The 22,610-nt window shown below is 40.1% G+C and overlaps 1 protein-coding gene and 1 non-coding gene across 7 annotated transcripts in view; both read right to left on the reverse strand.

Annotated features, from left to right (window-relative positions):
* LOC128852202 (small nucleolar RNA SNORA24) lies at positions 1–124 on the reverse strand. Its single transcript, XR_008449910.1, has one exon. It is a non-coding gene; the product is annotated as a small nucleolar RNA SNORA24 (small nucleolar RNA).
* Positions 125–602: 478 nt separating this feature from the next.
* Positions 603–22,610, reverse strand: part of LOC104065725 (N-deacetylase and N-sulfotransferase 3) — a 72,498-nt gene continuing 50,490 nt past the window's right edge. For 3 of the 6 annotated variants that reach the window (XR_008449837.1, XR_008449835.1, XR_008449836.1), the window contains exons 7-16: positions 19,637–19,819; positions 17,604–17,700; positions 16,640–16,763; positions 13,964–14,138; positions 12,732–12,902; positions 7,818–7,927; positions 7,117–7,219; positions 6,307–6,730; positions 2,431–2,536; positions 603–1,174 (exon numbers count right to left, since the gene is read on the reverse strand). Coding sequence is in view for 1 of the 6 variants with exons in the window: in XM_054066320.1 (XP_053922295.1) it covers positions 6,611–6,730; positions 7,117–7,219; positions 7,818–7,927; positions 12,732–12,902; positions 13,964–14,138; positions 16,640–16,763; positions 17,604–17,700; positions 19,637–19,819 (1,083 nt within the window). In the remaining 5 variants the exon portion in view is untranslated. Of the gene's footprint in view, positions 1,175–2,430; positions 2,537–2,572; positions 6,731–7,116; positions 7,220–7,817; positions 7,928–12,731; positions 12,903–13,963; positions 14,139–16,639; positions 16,764–17,603; positions 17,701–19,636; positions 19,820–22,610 lie in introns of those variants that run through there. The other 3 variants (XR_008449838.1, XR_008449839.1, XM_054066320.1) reach the window with 3 other exon arrangements.

Here is a 22,610-nt window from a genome sequence, read left to right on the forward strand (position 1 = left end):
CCTCGCTACAGTCAACAACCCATACCCACGCGCGGGTAGAAGCTTTGCCAATTAGCGAGGAGCTGCTCTTCCATGCCTAGGAAGGGGGACAGCCACAGGCGGCGGCCCCCATGGAGTCATGGATTTCCCCCCCCACAACACGTGGCTGCCGCCATCTTAGCACACCCCCCGCCCCCCCCGCCATATTCCCTCGCCCCGGATCTCACCTGCGGCGGCTCCGCTGCGTTCCTCTCGGGTCCCGCCGCGCCCGCGGGAGCTCCGCTCCGCTCCTCAGGTCCCGCCGCTCCTGTGGGGAAGAGCCCGCCTCGCGCGCGCCCCTTGCCCGCGCGCCCCTTGCCCGCGCGCCCGCCTCGCGCGCGCCCCTTGCCCGCGCGCCCCTTGCCCGCGCGCCCCTTGCCCGCGCGCCCCTTGCCCGCGCGCCCCTTGCCCGCGCGCCCCTTGCCCGCGCGCCCCTTGCCCGCGCGCCCCTTGCCCGCGCGCCCGCCCAGCCAGCTGCCCGCCAACGGCACGCGAACGGCAGCCCCCTCCCCGCGTGGCTGCAGCCGCGCGCGCTGCCGGGAAAAAGGGCGGGCTGCGGCGGCGGGCGGGGCTGTGAGGCGGCAGGCGGGGCTGTGAGGCGGGGCTGTGAGGCGGCGGGGCGGGGCTGCGGGGCGTGGCGGTCGGAGTGCGGGTAGGCGACAGCGGCAGAGAGGGTTGAATCCGTTTATTTTGCTGTCTCTTCCTTTCTGGAGCTACCGAGTAGCGTCTCAAGGGAAAATGGACTGAGGGATCCATGGCAGGGAGGCTGCGAGGCGGCCCTGGTGCGCTGCTGTGGGCGCTGCTCGCAGACACCTGCACACACAGATCGGTGAGGGATGCACACGCTGTGTGTGCGCTTGGTCACATCGTTAAGGCCCCACGAGTGGATGCCCCATCCCTGGAGGTGTTCAAAGCCAGGCTGGATGGAACAGGATGATCTTGAAGGTCCCTTTCTGACCCAAAGCACTCCAAGATTCTATGAATGATGAAAGAGCTGCCAGGATTGTACAGGAGTGCAGAGACAATTCCCAGTCCTACCTGTGTCTTTAGCCAAGCCTCAGCTGTTCTGACCTCGCACCGCTTGCCTGCAGGGATTTTATTTCTTCTCTGTCATGAAAGAGCTGCCTCCTGCCTTTTTCCTTTCAGAGTCCTATAGCTAAAATAAACGTATTGTGTTTGTATAAAAAGTTATGCAAAAAACGTTCTTCTGATTTGGTTTGGGGTTTGCTTTTCTTTACACTGGAGTATATCGGTTCAGAACGTAGCTAAAGAAAACTTTATTGGGAAACAGTCCCAATAATATAATTGGAGAGACAACAGTAAGATTTCTTTATGGGCAAAAGCCTATTTCTCTAAATCTCCTGAACAACACAGGTTAGAGGATCTGAACTGGCAATCATGGTTGAACAAGGTCACCCTCCTGTCATAGCTTTTGGAAGAGATCTGAAAGTGACCTTGTGCTACTGGCTACTGGATTGATGGCTGTCTTAGCAATTAACAGTACACGAGCCTTATTTCCCATCTGTATTTCTCAAGAGAAAGAGGATCACAACAGAAAAAGGGACCGGAAGAAAGAAAATATTGTATCAAAAAAGAAAGAAAGAATTAATCTGACAGAAACTAGTGGTGAAAACTCAAGCTCACTACCTGCTTTTCAAATCTGTCACCCTTAATTTCTCTAAATTCCTCTTCCATTCAGGTTTGCCCAGCCCTTAGTTTCAGCTGTTAATTACTTTCCTGTTCCTGTGATTTGTGATGCTGACTGTTGTGCTTTCTTGATCCACGTGATCCACAGAGACAATAGTCTTTTGCCTTTGATTTCCAATCTAAGAATTTGGGATTGGAAGAATTGACAAGAAACATTAAATGAAAGCAGATAAACTGGAGGCAGAGGTGAGGTAGGCGAGGTCCTTTTGCTTAGTACCTTTTTAACTGTTTCTACTTTCGTTATTCTTGGGAGATTATAGAGAGAAGTATTATAAAAGAAGCTTAAACTTCTAAACTATAGGCTGCATCATTTCTCTGTAATAAACAGAATAATTTGTTAACACAGGTTTCCTGTTTTCTGCACCTCTATGAAGATAGTAAGCAGATTTTGCCCAGTTAAACAGCACACTTTTCTATTCTGTTCTCAATTTGTTGATAACTAAATTTTCCTTTGGACCTTCATACCATCTCGAGAAGCTTCTCCTCAGAAAGGCGCTCTCATGTCTGTGTAGGCTGATGCATTGGCACAACTATTGAATTCCCAAAGCAAATAATTTGAATAAAGTCTGCTTGTTATCTTAAAAATAGCAAGCTTTAGAAACGCTTCTATACCACATTAGCAATTTCTGGCAAAAGAAATAAAAAGTAAGCAGGAAGCAAAAGCAGTAAAACGAGCAGCTGCATAAAGCAGTAATATTCACTCACAGAGAGAGTAAGCAATGTTTTTCATTTCTGAAAACATTTCATGCTGCTCCGGTGCTCCTGGGTTGTGTTGTAGCTCAGTGTCAAGCTGCAACAGCTGCTAACAAACCTGGAAAAGGACAATGTTTGTGAACATAAAAGATCACCTCCACAGAGCAGTACATTTTCTTATCAGAGTTTATTGTTGCACTTCAGATACCATGCCACTATCAGAATAATATCTATTTTTTATTTTAAAAAACTTGGAGAAAAATGTTTCCAGCAATTTTCATTCAATGTGAATGACAAGAGTATTACATCTATAAACATTGAAATAGCTATTTAATTTCTTCCTGAGGAAGTTTCACATTTTTAAGCAATGAAAAAGGATATTCTGTACAAGATAGTCTGCAAAACATTGAAACTAAAGTCTTTCTGCACAAATAGAACTGGGAGAATATCACAGTATTTTCAGGAATGTTTGCTCAAATAATTAAGTGATTTCATATCAGGCTCTGTGTTTACAGCCCCCCTCAATGGTCACTTTCTGCTCATAATCACACATTGACTTTTAATACCACAGGTGTCTGCAGAAAGCAAATTTCAGAATCATATACATTAACATAAAGGTGAAGCTCACATAATCAAACATTTGTTAAAGAAATTCCTTCTGTATTTATCTACCAGGGGAACAGAAACCATGGCTGTGTTCCCAACCACAACAAAACAGGTGACTTTGACCAGCAAATGCAAATTCATTGTAATGAATCAGTATTTTTTAAGAGTGTTGATACTGATAGCCTATTTCTGGAAATCAAACACTGACCGTAGGTAAGCTGCCAATAGAAGAGGTTAAACTTGGTCAGATAATTCATGTTGTATGACTTGCTTACTCATCTGTACTCATGTGCATCCTATGATTTTGGGAATCAAAATCATAGCTGTTGTCTGCATGCTTTGCTCAGATTCTTTGTTCTTCACCAAGCTGGCTGCACATTAAAAGTCGTTCTGTTTTTTTAAAGTCTCCTGTTAAATGTAAAAACATATTTAAATAGAATGGTTCTGGAGAAAAGAGAAATTGGCTTCACACCATCTTCATCTTTGTATAAACAGGTATTAAGTGAAACTCAGAAATCCTGAACTACAAGGAGGACCATCAGTTTGCCTGTACTTCTCTACTGCTTTTGTGTCTGGGACTGCCCCCACCAGGGTACAAAAAGCTAATCCCACAGTGCCTCTTCTAAAGATGCTGGTGCTTAACAGCTGCATCTCAATGTGAGCTTCAATATCACGCCCTTTCAGATGCACATTTCCAGGTCCAGCTACTTTATTCACAGTATGGGTAGTTACCACAGGAATCCACTGAAGATTTCCCTAGGAATTTACTCATTTTGTTCCTGATTTCCACCCTTAGTCAAGGGCATTGGGAGGATACAAGAGCTCCACCTTGATGTTCCTCATCAGGACTTGAGTGACCATGGCACTCCTTCCCAGAGGATGAGATTTGTGTTTAGCTGCCAAACCAAGCCTCGTCCACCCAAGGCTGAAGCTGTGCACGTGGGAGGCTCATCCTCCCAACGCTACACGGTGACTGCAGCTGGGCTGTTCTACTGGACCACCAATAATGGTAGGGGCCTCCTTGCCGTTACCTCAGAGAGGACTCACAGAGGTTGTCCACAGATCTGAGACACATAACCTTGCCTGTCGTAAAATTCCTGGAGGGACAATGCGACCAATATGTGTGCTCCATCACCACTCTCTCCCTGACTGACCCCTCATTCTCATTCTGTGGGGACCTCGATTTCCCAGACAAAGAAGACGAAGGGAGTTCTTGAAAACCTAGAACAAACTATGAATGCGGCTGAAGGCCATTACTCCTGTACACAGGAGGCACTCAGTTTGTGTGCAGAAAGTCCTCTCGCCATGAAAATTTCATACACTTGGTAGTGCCCAAGGTTTTTCCTGTTTTCTTTTTGCTGTTCGCATGGAATAACTGAGGCAGCAGTGCACAAACCAGGAACTTCGTGCAGTCCCTGCAGATTTTTAAAGAAATGTTTGAATGATGTTACATCAAGTTATATCAAGGGTAAAATCAATCACACCAGGATGAATCCCCCAGGTATTTTCTCCAGTTATTCATTCTAGTTGTAATAAATCTACATAGACACTTGCCTGATGCGTGAGCTGTCCATAGCATGCAGAGTATTTGCTTTTACAGATGTTCAGAATCCAGAGTGTTTCTTTTATCAAATAAGAAGTATTTTAAGACAAGTCAGCTTTTGTGATTAATCCATATTCCAGTGAATATTTAAAGTGAAATGAAAATTTCCCATTCTGTCTAATAAATAATAAAGATGTTCATCTTTAAAAATGTCTACTCTAGTAGGTCCTCATCATTAATCATGCATACTCCCTTAGCAAAAATGTGCTGCACAAAGAATAGTTATATACAGCAAATTTGTCTAGATTTTTTCTTTACAGGCCTATCAAACCCAGGTATTACATAGACAAAAACAATAAATAATAAAAATTACCACTTAGAGGTACAGTAAGGATCTCAACATCTGTTTTCTGTTTAGGGAATAACAGACTGGTTTCCATTCCATTACCTTGAAAGTTAAATTATATAATTACATGAATGTTGTAAAAGAGCACTGAGACATATAAAGTTTTTCCACCATTTGATGCATGGTTTTATCGATTTACCCTAAAACAAATTGTGATAATATTATAGAGCTACTATAAAAACATTGCATTTAGTTCTGTAGGTTTTGTTTTCACCACCTCTTCATGCCTTTAGAAACACTCAGAGCTAAAGCTGAGTGGACAAGCATTAAGGCCATACTCAGCTGAATTTCTCATTGATCTTCCTTCTCAACTATTAAGTACTATTTATTAGACTTTATCCACATCTCAACCGATGCACTGTGAGATGTACCACTGACACGTGTCACATGAATGTAAGGCTGGATATTTGTGTTTGCCATTAGACTGTAATTTTCTATCGTGACTACATATTGGGTTTTTTTTTTTTCCCTTAAAGCTTATTTCTAATATTTAATACCAAACATGTTTAAAATATGTGGAACTAGAACCAGTACTTCCATCTGGAAATCTAGTAGGATTTTGCAGCTGACATAAACTGAAGGTTACTAAAAGATGCTACAGTTTAGATCAGGCTGAGGGATCTTGGAATACACAAAACATAGATGGAAGACAAATAAATTAAGGAAAAAAAATAGTGGTGCAAATTAAGGCAATCTAAGTATGGATCTGTTTCTGCTCTTTACTAGTTTTTCATTCACTCCTGACTCACAGCAGTGTCAGTTCTGAAAGCAGTATCCAGATCTGGCCACTCACAGAAACCAGAAGTGAAAGCCTGCTCATTGCACTGCTTCTGTCTGGTTCACAATTGTTGAAACGTAATACTGCTCATAAGGATTACACTGCAACTTTTAAGCTTCACATGTCCAATTAAATTTCTGTCAGATAATGGCTATATTCTGTATTTTGCCAGTTCAGTTGGTACAAAATCAGACATAGTAATTACGGACAAAGGCCTCTAGCGCACTGCAGGGCCTTGTCGCTATAATCACAGGTAAAGTTTTGTGTGTGTGTGTTTGTTTGTTCCACACTGCTTTTGCCTGTGGCTTCCAGATTTTGCTCCGTGTATTTTGTTGCTGTGTACTTCTCACCCTTGTTACTACACACTTCGGATATTAGCAAACTGATTCCAAAGGCAGAAATACACCTGGCATTTTGTGTTACATTAAGTTTTCTTATTTTATGCAAAACGATAATCAAATAATGAGAAAAACCATCAGTGGTCTAACAACGGGCTACAAAACCTACATGAGACACAATACTTTTAAACTGATATATAAAACTGTAAATATTTACCGTGAAATTGGATAGGTCATGTATCTCAGAAGCTTAAACCAGTTGCAAATAACTTCCACATATGTGCACAGTAGTCCACAAGTCCACAGGCCCAGAAAAATTTATGAGAAAGATTTGGCCCTCCAGAGCTCTAAGAAATGCACGTATTTTCCACAATCCACATGCCAGCATATGGAAATAATGTCTACCTTTTGCTCTTTTTTGAAGAGGATTCTCTTACAAGACCTTCTGGTAGCTACTGGAGAGACTTTAGGTATGATGACTGAACTGTGGAAGAGAGATTTCAAAAAGCCTTTCTTCAATGCTATCTTACTTTCTGTAGCTCCTGTCTCAGCCATGATGGCAGGGGTTGTCCCAATTTGTGTAGGAGTTTTGACAGTTCCACATTGTGATCTCTGTAGTAGCTTGACAGAAAAGCCCTGCACTGAAGGATAGAAAGAGATATTTTCATTTTATAAAATGCTATACTGCAGTTGCTGTGAATTCTAGATTTCAAAGTTTGTTTTACCTGTGTCAAAGCTTTACTTTCTGTTATGCAATATATATTGGTTTATGCTATCTACTGCATGCAAGTTTAAGCTCTTCAGTTAGGGGCTAAACTGTAAAGATAATTTCAAGAGCAAAAATGGTTGTCCAGAATGAACATTGAAGTCAAAGAAAAGGATCTGATTCTGCTCTTAGATAGTCACGTAAATTAAGAATCACATTGAAGCCGATGCAATTACTTTGAATTTACTGAGGTGTGATTGAAAGGAAAGCTTCTAAAATGTCTCCATATGTAGGCATATATCAACAAACATAATGTTTTACCTCAGAATCCATAGGAGGATATTTTCTACCTTTGCTCTTTCCAAGACACTTTGTTTTTCCTTCTTCCAGGAGCTGACACCAGAAACCTTTATGTGAATCGAACCTGAAACAAATATTTTGCAGCATAAAGGCTGTGAGATACTGCAAGGAGGATGCCTCTCCCGAGTTTGGACTGAAGACTCAAAAGGCTAAACCTAAGGTTATCAGACTTATTTTAAGGGCAACCAAATCTAAATGTCACAATCAAAAGGATTTGTGGATATGTCTATTTAGGAGGTACAGAGTGGATGTTACATTCCTGACTGATACCACTGAACCTGTGTTGCAGCTAATGTCAAAAATAAAGAGAAACTAATTCACTTTCCTTTCTGTTTATGCATGTCAGCATTCCATGTTCCACTTAGGGACATAAAATTCCTTTCAACTCATCCCAAATTCATATGCAAGTCTCACAAAGCTCTCTTTGTCTATTTGTCAGAGGTCTATCTCTGTAACAGTCAAGCTCCGCACTAAGTGGCTCACTGGATGATTCACAGAAAATCTAACCCTCAGCTGTGTTCTTTGCAGACACTGAAGAACACATCTTACTGACAGCTTGAAGGAGAAGTATGAGAGGCTTTATCTTGCAGTGAGCTTGCTTACTGACTAACTGGCATTTTAGGACTGTAGAACATGTGAAAATGATGATTAAAATAACTCACGTTAGGGCCTCAGAGTAGTTATAATGAGGAGAGACTCCCAGAAATTTCTGTACTTCATCCATTACGGTAGATGGGTCAGTTCTCAACTGCTGTCCATCGATAATTAGCAACTACAACAAATAAAATATATGGAAGTTTAATTTAAAAATCATTATTTCAAACTTCAAACTGAAACTTCCACGTCTGTCAAACTCATTCATTATATGGAGAATACTGCCCTAGAGAATGATAATTGGTTGAGTTTTAATTGTCATCATTGTTCATGACCTGGCAGCAGCGTAAATGGCAAGTTAATTAAATCTGGAATGATATTTAATTGGAAGCTGTTGTGACAAAAGAGAAATAGCAGTGAATGATCTAGAAAGATAAGAAATATTGGCAGGAAATTGAGTGAGATTTGTCCAGCCTTGAACAAATGGGTATTAATGGCTAGAGAAATAACCTGTAATTCTCATAGTCCCAAACATATATGAATTTATGTTACAGCAATGTTGAAAACCTCATCACTGGAAATGACCAGAAAGAGAGAAACCAGTAGGCAGATGTTAATTGAAATGCCTTCCTTCTAAACCCACACAACAATACATACTTGTATGAAAAACACTTCTTTGAGAATACAGATCAAGGCAGATGTTACAAGGACCTTATGCAAAATGTATATAGATTCGGTATGCGCAACACATCTCCAAGATAGCCAGGTACTGGTAGGTTATTTCTTTTTCTTCTTTTCAAGAGCTTGCCCATATACACTCTCAGGATAGACTGCTTCAGACAGGGCCACCCTTTTACCTGGAGGTGGATCTTCAGGAAAACAGACCCTACTTGAGAATTTAACAAAATGGGGAATCATGCTCAAATGACCCAATGGTAGTGCTGCAAGTTTGCGTCTCTGACTGCTGGAAGAGAAGCAAGGTCCCATATGGACTAGTTAAGCATTCGTTTCCTGTCACGGAAACATCTCTACTTTTTCCACCATGCTTTAGTGATGAAAAGGAGAGGGAAAATAGATTTGCAGATGGTTCAACAATCTCCTTCTGCAGGCAGTGCTGAAGCTTGCTTTTACAATTCTGTGCAAGCAGAGAGGCTAAAATCATATGAAATGTTTCCAGGATTGGATGAAACTTTCAGGCTTGCAAGAGTATGTGGTTTCAGAGGATAATCAAAAGGGAGAAAATGTCTTTTCTTTTGATTGGTCTTTGGAACTACCCGTATATAGCACATAGATTTAGTGATACAGATGAGTGGAAGTATCAGACTGTTCAGAAAGCAGTAGCTTATTCCAGAAGTCTTTGCAATCAGACGCATGATGACTGCCTGAATTCAAACTCACTGAACTCACTGCTTTAATAAGACATAAGGTTGGACTCAATGACCCAGTGGGTCCCTTCCAACCTAGTCATTCTATGATTCTATGATAAGCTTTGAAAACAGCCTTCATGGTTTTTGAAGCTATGAAACAGTGCTTCATAGCACACAGGTCAAAACCCACATCCCAAATAGGGGATACTTCCATCTGAAAGAAAAGGAGTGAGAGTTTCTTCCTTCACTATTTAAAAAACACATAGAGATAAATATCTGTGCCATTCCCACTTCTGCCACCCCAAACCAGACATGTAAAAAAACCTTTCACCAGCGGAAATTCATTCCAGTTCCTGACACTCCCAGGGAGCTGTCAACAATAAAACGCTCTTTTCTCAACCTTCAGGGAGGTTGTAAGGAACCGATGCAAAAGTCTTCCTTACCTGTACTGATATATTTATATCCTGATCTCAAGAAGATGTAATTCCATGAAATTCTTCAAAATCTAAGGCACTATATGTAGTAGTGAGGTGGAATAATGAGACAGTGTAATTTTTACAAAGTAGATACCTTGATGTATAATGAAAATGGTACAGATGAAGTATTTTGACTAACTTTACAGTGTATTGATCATTTTACGGTAATACTGCTGACAGTTGAAAAGATTGTTTAAGTTCCTACTCCCACTATATGTGAGTTACTTCGTGTCTAAACGTGACCTGGGCGGGAGAGGAGCAAGAGAGACAGTTTGCAGAAGAGAACAGCTTAGAAACAGCATGCATGAGTCCTTCAGCTTCAGACTGGCCTTTTAATGATGGCTGTTGCAAAATCAGCTGGATTTCCTACAGGGCTGGCGCATGACCTTATCTTTGGCTCACGAGGGAGCTTGTCATAGTAAGTCCTCTTTTCTTCTGTATAACCGCATTGAAGCAATGAGTTGTTGAGGGGAAATTAACTTCAGAGACATGAGCTCCCTGAACTTACAGAATTAGAGAATGGTTTGAGTTGGAAGGGACCTTGAATATCATCCAGTTCCAACCCTCTGCCATGGGCAGGGACACCTCCCAGTGGACCAGGTCGCTCAAAGCCCCATCCAACCTGGCCTTCTCAACTTCTAGAGATCTGTCTTCGTGGCCAGACAAAAGATGAAATTTTGTATGATTTAAAAGTAATAAACTAAGTGAATAAAAATTCAAACACTTGAACCTCAAATTTACAAAGTACTCTTAGATTTGCAAATTCTTTCCACGTAAGACAGGCATGCTGTTACCGCTTTTCTAATGAAATGGGGAACTTCACCTATTCCTGTTGCTGCTTCTATCACTTTCTGTATGTCTGCTGACTTCATAATAGACATTAAGACTTCATTTCAGTCACATGTGTAGAGACCTCCAAATTTATACAGTGCTAAAAATTAGAGACAGCCTTAGCTTCTCTGGGTGAGAGCACTTTTGGTGAAGGAAAGCTCTCATTTTTTTAGATAAGGCTGTACTTTTAAGCCGAGCTGATTTTAGGTCTGCTTTTTGAAACTAGTTTGGATATGGCCTACTGTATACCGTTGTTTTCGCAATACAAGTTAATCCCTAGTACCTTTACAAAGAAAAAACAAGGCTACCAGGGCTGGTTCTTCACTGTGGGATGTAAAACCTGGCAAAAAGTTGTATGACAATGCACATTGTTCAATATTCATGAACTTTTAGAGAAAAGTTAATGAATACATTACGTAGAGAATTTCATATGAGTACCACGATATTACAGTGTTGTGTACCTCAAAGTCTGTAAAGCTGGCCCAAAAGAGACTATGTGGAGAAAAACACCTACTAGATGCATCAAAGCTTCCTTGGCACACTCTGGGAAAACAGAAGGTGCAGACTTCAGCCAACTTGTCTCAGCTAAGCGAGTCCTGGATAAACAGACGGTTCAGACTGCAGCCATCCCTCCCTAACTAAAGCAATCTTCAAATGCTAGGTGGGGACTATTGCCAGACACAGTGCTAATGCCAGAAAAATCCATTCCAGAAATAAATCTACCAAGGAGACACTGCTTATGTGATGTTGTCTGCCTGTTCTTGTATACCACATGATGTTCCAGGCTCAGGATAAGCGTCTTCTGAGGCTTGATCATACACAGGGCCAGAAGGAGGCTACTGATTTGTATGTTATATGCCAACAAAGACTTGCAGGGAGATTCAGTTTTCAGGTTGCTTATGTGCCACCTGTACGGAAAGCTATGGGTCTGTAAACATGCCCTTTGAAGCTCAAAGACACAAAGAGAAATGGGTCTTCGCATGAAGGATGTTGGGGATTCAGGATCACTGATACATACCAAATGCAGACAATTAGGAACACCAACACACCAAACTGTTTCAGTGCACGAATGAGTCCCAGTGGGGGCTCTGATATGTTGCTGCACTGTCATGGGCAGTGTGTGAGGAATTTTCAAAACCATGGTGCACAAGAGACTCAGTGCTTTGATACAGAAAAGTCACGTTAGGCAAAACATGAATTAATCTGAAAAAAATGGTGATGCCCGAGATAGCAAACACCTTGATGTACACAAAGGCTTTATCTATATTGCTAACTAAACCAAATGGAGACAGCTTTTCGGTCTTGTGGCCAAATGGCACAGCATGACCTGGACCCATGTTGCTAAACTCTCTCACCTGCAAAACCAAATTGCTTGTGTCCACACTCACTGATGCTAATGGATCCTGTTATCAAGAAAGAACCTGTGCTCTGCAACTGCTTGGCAAGAGGCTTTTCGCTATGAGTCCAAACTGTGCCAGAAGTGTGTTAAAAATCAAGCAGTATGGACAGCAGTGGGATAGTGTGTGAACTCCTGCACAGCTACAGGTTTCTTTTCTATGACAATCACAGCCTAAGGAGGTTGACATAGTGGAAAATTACTGCATGGAAGGACCAAGAAGAGGGTGAAGATGCTTATAGACAATATTAAAGGCACTATAAAACCTCTAGATCACATCAATTTCCTTGTGGTAATCCCCATTTCAGATGGAAAAGGTATTTTTTACACCCCAAAGTGTTCAGTCACCAAATTTCTTCGTGACCCACACAGGAAGTGCAATATCTCAGCTACTTCCCTTGATGCTACCTGATACTTGCTGCCACTCAGAGTACAGAGAAATATTATTGAACAGCTTTCCTTTATTTTCCTTTCATTTTTCTTTTGGGAACCTAGATGGATCATCTGATATTAAAGAGACCACAAAGCACTGTGGAAGAGAAAGGAAAGAGCCAGGAACAGAGAAATGAAGCATGAACAAATGAAAACCAGCTGTAAGTTAAAGGCAGTTCAGGGTACAAGAGAGCTCAAGGAGCAGCAGTGATGTTTCTTGAGCTTCCAGATTATTGTTCTTACTTGTTTTGCAGAAGCAGCTCCCAGCTGTAAGGTGCTGAGACATGACATCCCTAGCAAATGTCAACCAACTACTTAGAACATGACTATGAATAATCATAATCAATGTATTAAAACATGCTCTGATATGTCCAGGATAACTCCTGAGGATCAGTGTTCAATAGACAGGCCTTTTACAGAGGTAAACTTCAGGATTAGGATTAGTATAAGATTAGGATGTCAAGTTATAGTCTTATTCACCTGGTAAGGTGGGAAGTAAGTTAGCCATCTTTCAATATGTGTAGCGTACCATCCAGGCGTTAGGCATCTCTTTTGGAGAGCTCTAAGCTCGGACGGAGCTCGAGGTCCAGCTGTGATCACCTGATAGAAGCTGAATTTTAGAGCTGCAGGATCTTCATGTGATCGCTGATGCTGTAAAAAAAAATTACATCGTTGCAACTTTACAGACCACAAAAGCTGGGAAAATAAAACAAGACTGGTTGGTCTCACCGACCTGGTCTTCCTGACCTTGCTATAAGCGATTAATTACATTAAAAGTTACTTAAGTTAAAAAGTCTTTATCTGTACTAATCTGTTGAAAACACTGGGATAAACATTGTTTGTATCAATAAATATTGTATCCAAAGAAATCAGAAGCTAGACTGACATTAGAAATGTCATGTATAAAAGTTTATTTTTGATAAACTGAATGGCAGGTATTGTACAAATGAGTCAGGCATAATAAACACAAATACTAAGAATTTTTAGTTTCTAGTAGTTTCATATTTTCTTCTTGCAGCTTACACAATTTGCAGAAAGGCAATTTTCAACACTCTAACTTATGAGGATCATTGCATAATTCGGGTGAGAAGGGATCTCAGAAGGTTTCTAGTCAAGCTTCCTGTCAGGGCTATAGCTTATAGGCTACAAGGGATGTAAATACACACACACACACATATATGCAGGCTTATAGCAGGGCAAGCTGTGGGACCAGACTCAGGGCTAAGATTACTAGTCATCATGTCACGGAATTCTAAAACCTTTGTTCTCTCCGGAATTCTATAATTTAAAAAAAATCCCTTATTTCTAGTATCTTTGTTTTGCAAAACTCCTGTTGAAATCTGTGGACCATAACAACAAAAATTTCTTAATCTACTTTGTATTTTGAGTATGAACTTGTTAACTGTGTCTATAAACCAAATTTTTTATGTGGTGATTACATATACTAACCAGGTAAGTAAGGAGTTTTATATGCTTATATTACAGCCACACTTTTGAAAAGGTGGTTTCTGATATTTAAAGCTTTGAAAGATTTTTATGTTTACGCTGACAGATAGCTCAGCCCATGGGTGATTACACATGGTGCACTGACTGACGAAATAAAGCTTGTACTATCCAAATCCTTTATATACACATATAATGAAAGGACACACAGAGAAGATTCAAGATGGAAACCTTGAGTTATGCCTGCTTGTGTCCTTTAAAGTGCATACCTGATACCAGGAATACGCCCGATCAGATGGGTCAATGAGGATGGTGATGATCTTGGCCTTGGGGATGAGGGAAGCAGCTCGCTTAGGGGCTTCCTCAGAATGGAAGTAGTTGGCACTTTTCTCAAAGAGGAAGTCAGTGGTGACATTAGAAGGAGTTGGGAAGAAATCCATGTACCTAGGAAAGCAAGATCATTCTCAGAATTACTTAACAGTCACACAAGGGTTGACAAAGCTGTTAAATATATTTTTTATGAACAATCAATTAAAATAATAGCCTAATTGCCAAATAAAAGTAAGCAGATGATTTCATATGGTTGATCACATTTTACTTGATACTAGCTTTCTTCTCACTACATATAACTACATGTTGCTTTTTATTGGTACCTGGATGAAAACATTGTAATATTCACATATCTTCGTAAAATTAGTGAATTCTCACTTTCTAGTCAGAACAAACTCCTATCAAACACAGAAAATGAGTTTTCCAAATTTGGCCTTTTGCTGACATCAATTACAGTGCAATACCATAAGAGAAGGATATTCGGTATTAGAATTGTTTTTTCTCAGAAAAGAAAAGAGCTTGCTTATGTGGGGAAGATGCACTGAACTCCCGCTCCCCCTGCAGCCTCATCAGGTAAAAGGTTTCTAAGCAGGGACAGCATTATTGTTCTAAGAGTCAATTTTGGGGGAAACGTGGGTTGTATTCCTCTTGGTTTTGGCTTTTTCTTTTTTTTTTGTGAGCTTTCCTCATCTGTTATAAAGTTGCAGGTAATTTCCATCAGTCTTTTATGTCACATACATTATCCATGGCCCTCAGACCACTTTTCACTATTGCTGGGGAGAAGAATAAATGGGAAATGTTGATCTTCTTGTTATTTCAGTTAAACTTTGTATTGATACAATAAATGCCATTTAAAACAACCTCTTCTGAATATCATGCTTAAGGACTGAAATTTCTTGCAGTGCTTAGATTTTGTTCTGTTCATAGAAGTGAGCTACTTCTTACACAAATGATGTGCTCTTTTTGACTTTGAAATTGTGACCATTGCAACCAAGACCAGAAGATGCGGTATCATAGAACTGACTGACACACAGGTAGTTTTCTTTAGGACACAGATCTCACAAGATAATGATTAGCACACAGGCACCAGTTACAGAGGACTTAAAAGGAAGGAATCTACTGTGGTTTAGAGAAACTGAAGTCTGTGACACTCAATTCTGAGAATTGAATTATGAGTGACTTTTACGTATACATAAGCAAACACTGCCAAGTTATTGTTTTGTACCTCTTTGGCACATGAATGGATACCTGTTATCAAAATTATGCACGTGAAGTGAGCTGGTCTTCAGATGAAGGTATGGGGTACGTAGCACAGAGGTACAAGAGGTACAATTAGCCAAATTGGTGCTGGAGTGGGAGAACCTACCAAAAGGTTGCATAAAGCTCCCAGTGGCCAACCTGTACAGACCAGGTACACCCTTCTGATGCACTGTGTTAAGACGAAGGTAATCCGACGCATGACTAGCAGACAAATTGTATCTGCACGTTAGGGAAGCAGATACGGCAGAAGGAATGAGAGCAGCAGCAAAGTGGTCTTCTGACAACATGAAAACATGGTTTTGTGGAAGAGCTGGCTCACTGTACTCAGGCCATCTCCATCAGTGTGGACTCGCTATACCTTGCTTGCGTGTCATCTTCTCTGACTTCAGAAGCCTCCACAGCAAGGAGTCAGCTTTCTAATTTCCAGTCATTCAGCCAGCATCTCCGTATTGGCAAACTGGCTGACTCACCACATTTTGTAATAAGAAACTGCCGCAAAAATTATAACTGTAGAAATTGAGTGACTTAAAGAAATTGGATCTGAGGTATCTGCGCTCAGACCATGGAACAGTGTTCACCTTGTTAATGTTATAGATGAATATGAAGTCAAAGGCAAAAAAATTATTTTCCCTTAAACTGGAGGCAAAAAAGAAACAAGACAAAATATCAACAGTACTGGTGTTCCCCAACGACTACAGCGTGGTACCACTTTTCATCTTCTAGTGCTTTATACTGCAGCACTTTCTGAAAGTAAGAGAAATTGAGAAGGACCTTCTGGGAGTAGGTATGCCCAGTGACTCCCTGGTAGCCACAGGGAACACGGCAGCAGGGATACATATGCTTTTTCAGCACCTCTTACCCTACTGGGACACCAGTGTGCTCCTAATTGCCTGATCTTTGAAAAACATTTTGAGGTTTCCCTGTTCCTCTTTTACCCAACTACTAATCTAAATCTTGCTAAAAGGAAAAACTGCCTCTCCTCAATACTACCTTTTTTCTCTTAAGAAATAAGATTTTCAAGAGGAACTTAATTTTTGCCTCCATATATCCAACTAACCACTGTTACTCTCCCAGATCCAAAGGCACGTGTAATGAGAAACACACATGTTGATACTCTTTTGCATATATTAATATATGGATATTTACAAGAAAGCCTCACAAAAGTTAGTGCATTTATGATATCCTCCAGTAAGATTGTTATTCACTTGCATTTATTTATCATTTCAGAAGGACACTGAAGGTTATTTTTCTTATCTCACTCTATATACAAACAGTTACCATTACCAACAGTAACGTCATTTTTGTATTGTTCACAATATATAAACTTTTATATTTATACTAATAACCCATCTTACCAATCAATCCCCCTGTGGTAGTTATTTCTATTAAAGAACTGTACCTCCTCAAAGGTTTTTGGGCTGGGGGAGTTACTAATGATGGAAGGATGCATGATCAGGAACAAATACAAGGCTGTGGTACCTGCAAATAGGAAAAAAGGCCCAAGATTAAAAAAAAACCCACACACTTTTTTTGGGGGGACCATACCCACAGATGGACTAAACCAGTTTTAACCCATTTAATTTCAGTGAGGGGGTATCAATTTATGTCCCCTAAGAATCTGTGCTTTCTGTCATTTTGAACTGAAAACCTTTAAAGATCTGTAAATATCTAACACAGAAACTGGAGTGGCAATGCCAGAATCTGTTTTTCACAATTTTAAGAACTCTGTTTTAAAAATAATTATTGTTTTTATCAGACTGTCATAAAAATAATTTAAAAGTCTTGCGCTCAGTAACTACTGGGGATTGGTGAAGATGAATGGAAGCACACACTCAATTTTCTGATTACAGAGAAGAAAATTAGCCATTAAGTTAACTTATAAACTACTACAACCTTGCAATTCAAAATGCCCATTAGGAACTTATTGACAAAATAAATGCCAGGAAATAAGTTTCTATAAACAAAACACTTGCAGGACAGACAAAAACTTGTAGTTAAGAACCTACACCACTTGTAAAAAAGGCTGTCCTTTCCTCCTCCCACTTTAACAAGATCTTGATCTCTTTATCAGTGGGCCACTCATTTTGACATAAAGCCAAAAAAAATCCCGCATGCACCTGAACCCTGCACATTCAGTGTATGTACTGCCTGCTGTTGTAACTTACATTATTGAACTATATTTGGATGACAGCTGAAAATAAAAAACAACTATTAGATGATCACGATCTCTACACAGCAGCCTGAGAAAAAAGTGATTATTTGTTACAACTATTTGAACTTAAACATAGACTGTCCTGTTGAAATAAAATAAAATCTTACCAGTTTTCTGGGGTCCTACAACCAAGAATTTTGGTAATCGATCACAGGTTTTTTCTTTAGACCATATATCTCTGTGCCGTTTGTCATCACAGGGGTTCTGAAACAGAGAAGAGCAACTAAGCATTCATTGGCAATTATACCTGATAAATCCTTCAAATTATGTTTATATAAATTACCACATTTTCACCAATGTACAAATATTCTTACCAGAAAATATTATTTTCCCTATAACAGAAACCCACGTTATGTATTAAAGAATTATTTCAGTGAATCAGAAGGGTATTTGCAATGCAACCAGGCCAGAAACTGTACCTCTTAAGTAGTTTGGGCTTGTTTTTTTTTCCTGATGAGATAAATATCTTGAAGAAATGTGGTTTTCTTTCTACATATATCCATATATTTATCCCAGCTATGCAACACATTATGGGACAGATCATTTCTCCTACAAAAAATGAGTTTATTTGGCAGAATTTTGCCAAAGACAAATTTGATCCCACATACTGAAGATGTAGGAATAATTTAAAATCAATAGATCAGTTACAAGTTAGGAAGACTTGAAATTGCCAATGAGTTATCTAATTATTAATTTTTATTTTATGTTAATATAACAGCTACCACCCTATACATGCTGTAGTTCTTAGACTAAAAGAGTAAATGCATTATAACTTCAGGCTTTCCTTTCACAAATACATATTCTGATCCTTCCATTCAAATCAGTACATAATATTGAATCTTGTTTTTGCATTTGCTGCTTTAGAACTGAAGGAGTTCAAATTTGTTTTAGAAATGCTATTTGCGAAAAGTTTTTTATATTGTTTGGCAGTACCGCACTAAGATGAAGGGAATTACCAGTCTTCTAATATATTCAGATTCACGTGCATTATAGACAAAAGACATTCTATTCAGTACACATTAGTCACTGTTACAACTGTCTTTTCCAAGTAATTCTAATTTTACAAGTCATTTGGCTACATGCTAATTTCCACTTTTAAAATTCATTCTTTCTTAACATTATGCAAACTTCTTGACATTTCTTTCCTCTAGCTGAAGGTTTTATTCAATAACAGCATAAATTTCAAGATGTATACTTAGGTCCAAATTTGAAATCTCATACTCAGATTCTAAATTGGCAGTTCAATACTCAATGCTAGGAACCATTTGACTAAGCAAGTTTAAATAAATTTTCATATTTGATTTAGCAGAGATTGCTCCTTAGAATACTTATACCAAGCTACCTCAAACGATGATATCTGGGATGCTTATTATCACGGGAAGGACATATTTATCTACAGCACTCACAAATCCTACCGAATTGGTTGCACCATCAAGATGATGGCATTCACTGCTTAGTGCAGTGGTTTCTCTTTAGGGACTGTGCTCATAGCACTGGGCTTAAGATGTGTCAACTGCAAGGTCAGCCTTAGCAGGTCTTCACCTTCTTGATAGTTTCAATTAGCTCACATACAAGAATGGGACAATCAAGCAGCAAAGTTGATAACTTCAATGTACTAACTGCTGGCAAACTTGTTGGGGAGCTTCTCAGGCTTTTGTGAATAACTTTCTAACCTATCTATCTATTTCGACTTGCCTAGTCAGTTTTAGCACTAAGGTAGCTATGCTCTTAATGCTCTTTTCTTTTTCTGGATGCTCCCCCCACACCTGGAGAGAAGTTCATTTCTTAAACGGCCAATCACTAAAATATCCTATGCATCTCTTTGTTAAATGCTTCATTCCTGTTACTTCCAAAAAGAGAAGAGAAATAACACAAAATGTCTTTCCTGCACTTCCCGCAATTCTAAAAGCAAGTAAAGTCATTAATAAAATGAACTAAAGATAATTTAAATACCATCTTAATTCACACCCTTTTCTCTATGGAGATTTAAGCGACAGAGAAAACAGTCATAGACACTGGAGCTTTGGTAAGGTCTTTTCTGGGACCAACTAGTCATGCTTTTCTCTACAAGAAACTGAAACAAAGAACTTAGCAAAATCCATCATTTTTTTTCTGATACTTTGTCAGCAAGCCTGCCTACCTGCCAGAGAGGGTCCTTTTGCTCAGGGAATAGTTCAAAATACTTGTGAGCCAGCTGAACTGGAGGAAGAGTTTGCAGTTTCAGGTTTGTCCAGGTATGAACAAAGTTGGCCAGATTCACAAAGGTGTATAACCCCAGGCGGTCGTTTCCATAATTAGACAAATGGGTCATGAAGATGCTGATCTTTAGAGAAGAGAATAAAGAAAGCAGACATTGACTCCTTGAATCACTAGATGGCAGTGCAACCACAGATATTAAACATTTAATTTGCATTTTCTCTTCTGTAGAGCTGCAAGACTTTGATCACAATCACATAGATCTTATTATCTTTGCTCTTCGTTGAATTGCATCCTCCTCAAGTCAGCTCAATGCAATCAATGAAGGAGATTGTGGAACAGGTACTCCGACCTCTGCATGAACTAGGTAGGATATGCCATCCTGCCTTGGGGTTGCACAAGATTTCCATACTCCTTATGTAAATTTACATAATGAAGGATACAGCAAAAACAATACCTGCAGTTTTGCCTCAAGTGGAATACAAATGCTTCATTAAAAGTGTGAATTCTGTTTCTGTGGAAAAGCAAAGAAGTCAGAGAGCAAGAGGAGAGCTGACCTCTGCTGCTGTGAATCACTTCTTGCTGCTCTCACTCTAAGTTTTATAGGATAGGTAGTTCATCTCTTCTGAAAAGCTATTCTGCACTGGGCAGACAGTCAACTCATATGCAGAAACAAAAAAAAAAAATCTGGATTGAGCATTTTCAAAACACTGCGCATAAAATACTCACAAATAACAATAATGAAAGCTCAATATCTTACCAGCTGTAAGCCTGCCTGTATTTTGCTCTTCCACCACTGTGAAACTGCTGCTTGGATAAACCCTCCCTGCTATATCCCCAGTTCCAAACGCACTCTCACACTCCCAACGGAAGCCATGCTTGCCCTTAGGGTTTCTCACAGGAAGGACAGGGTGGGATGCAGGTAAACTATGCTTGATACAGATGGCAAGGATGGTGTCTCAGGAAGGGCTGAAGACCGAAACCTTTATTTTGCAAAATGATCCATTTCAAACTAATTTTTCACTGAGGAAACAGTCTGTTCTTTAGAAACACGACTCTCTTTATAAATAAATCTGCTAATGCCACAAATGGGAAATTTCTGTTTAGAGTAAAGCTTGATGTAAGCCACTTTAAAAAGAAAAAGGTTTATCATGACCAGAATTCTGAAAGTAGTTCAGAAACTGAATTAATGTTTTGTAAAAGAATTCCAGCCTCCAATTTAGAAAATAGAAAAGAATGAAAAATCTGAATCTACAATTGCATTTGTTTGCTTCCAAGTATTTAAAACACTGTCTTCCTTTGATATAAAACACTCAAAGCTATTGAACTTCGATTTTTGAACACCCAATTGCAACGCTCCAGAGTACTTGCTGTGAATGGATGCAAAAAACGTATTTTATTAATAGTGCCATCTGGTGACACCTCTTGGCTTATAAAGTAAGTTGACAGCTTCCATTTCTCTCACTCAAGTAAAATTAGAAGATACACACTGATAAATCATTAGGATACAATCTTTCTTCTCAGACAGGAGTGAGACTGAAAAAAACCAATCCCAACCCTCCCTTTTAGGCAACCAGTAATAAGCATTTTGCGAAATGCATAACCTTTTCAAGCTTCCTTTTTTATTTCAGTTCTCAAAGCAGAAACAGACCAGCCATAGGACTACGCTGTTCTCAACAAAGACACCAGCAGAGTGCTTCCATAAAAAAAGGTTAACTTGCTTTCTTGACAGCCTCTTTTTTTCCCACATGTGGGCTGACCTCTGATACTTATAATGTCAGTTCGCCTCCTGGCAACTCCTTACCTGCCAACAACTCCAGCACTGCTCTGGAAGAAAGAGAACTTGAAAAAGATAGCTGGTTTGGGGAAAATACGTATTATTCTTTTGCTGGAGGGAGTATCACTGTAATTTTAAGAATGTCAGAGTGCAGGCTGAAAAACTGATTGGACGTAGCATCATAAATAATTTCCAGCATATCAAACTGTCAATGAAGGGGAAAAAATATAGCAGAGACCTTAGTTACCACTTTATAGTTATTTTTTGCATCAAATACTTTATGGTTAATTATTTACAACAAGAACAAAGAGGGCCAAATGCCGGTTTAAAATATAAGTGACTGAAACTTATAAAGATGTCCATTCTTTTTATAACCAAACTCAGCACCATAGAATGGTTTGGGTTGGAAGGGACCTTAAAGATCACCCAGCTCCAAACCCCTGCCATGGGCAGGGACACCTCCCACTGGATCAGGGGCTCACAGCCCCATCCAACCTGGCCTTGAACACCTCCAGGGATGGGGCAGCCACAGCTTCTCTGGGCAACCTGGGCCAGGGACTCATCACCCTCACAGGAAAACATTTTTCCCTAGGATCTCATCTCAGTCTCCCCTCTTTCAGTTTAAAACTGTTCCCCCTTGTCCTCTCCCTGCCCTCCCTGATCAAGAGCCCTCCCCAGCTTCCCTGTAGGCTATGATGTCACACACAACTTTATGCTGTAGAAAAGGTCTCCTTCACTTCCCTACGGCATCAAAAACATTATAGAGCAGCTGAGACCCTCTTCTAGGAAAATAAGAGCAAAGGCTTTTCCCCACCTCTTCAAGCAGTACGAATTCCTACTAAAATCACTATGACTACCTGTGTAAAATGGGCAAACTACAGTCCCGTGCTTCATCGAACAACAAAATATTGCTGATCCAGGGCCTAATTCACCCCGTCTGACCTGAGAACTACTTACTCTTGCTTGCAGCTGCAGAAGGTCTTTCCAGGCTAAGCTAGTGGCCTGCGTAATGAACAGGAGCGTGATGCTGCAATAGCCACATTCACGTTTCTGAGAAGGAACGTGGCCTACTTTACGCACCAGGGATCCCCACAAGAGCTGGGTCACGGTATGCGACGTCAACCTGCCAGCCGCTCTCTCC

The sequence above is a fragment of the Cuculus canorus genome, chromosome 4, assembly GCF_017976375.1.
Source record: "Cuculus canorus isolate bCucCan1 chromosome 4, bCucCan1.pri, whole genome shotgun sequence".
Classification (NCBI taxonomy): domain Eukaryota; kingdom Metazoa; phylum Chordata; class Aves; order Cuculiformes; family Cuculidae; genus Cuculus; species Cuculus canorus.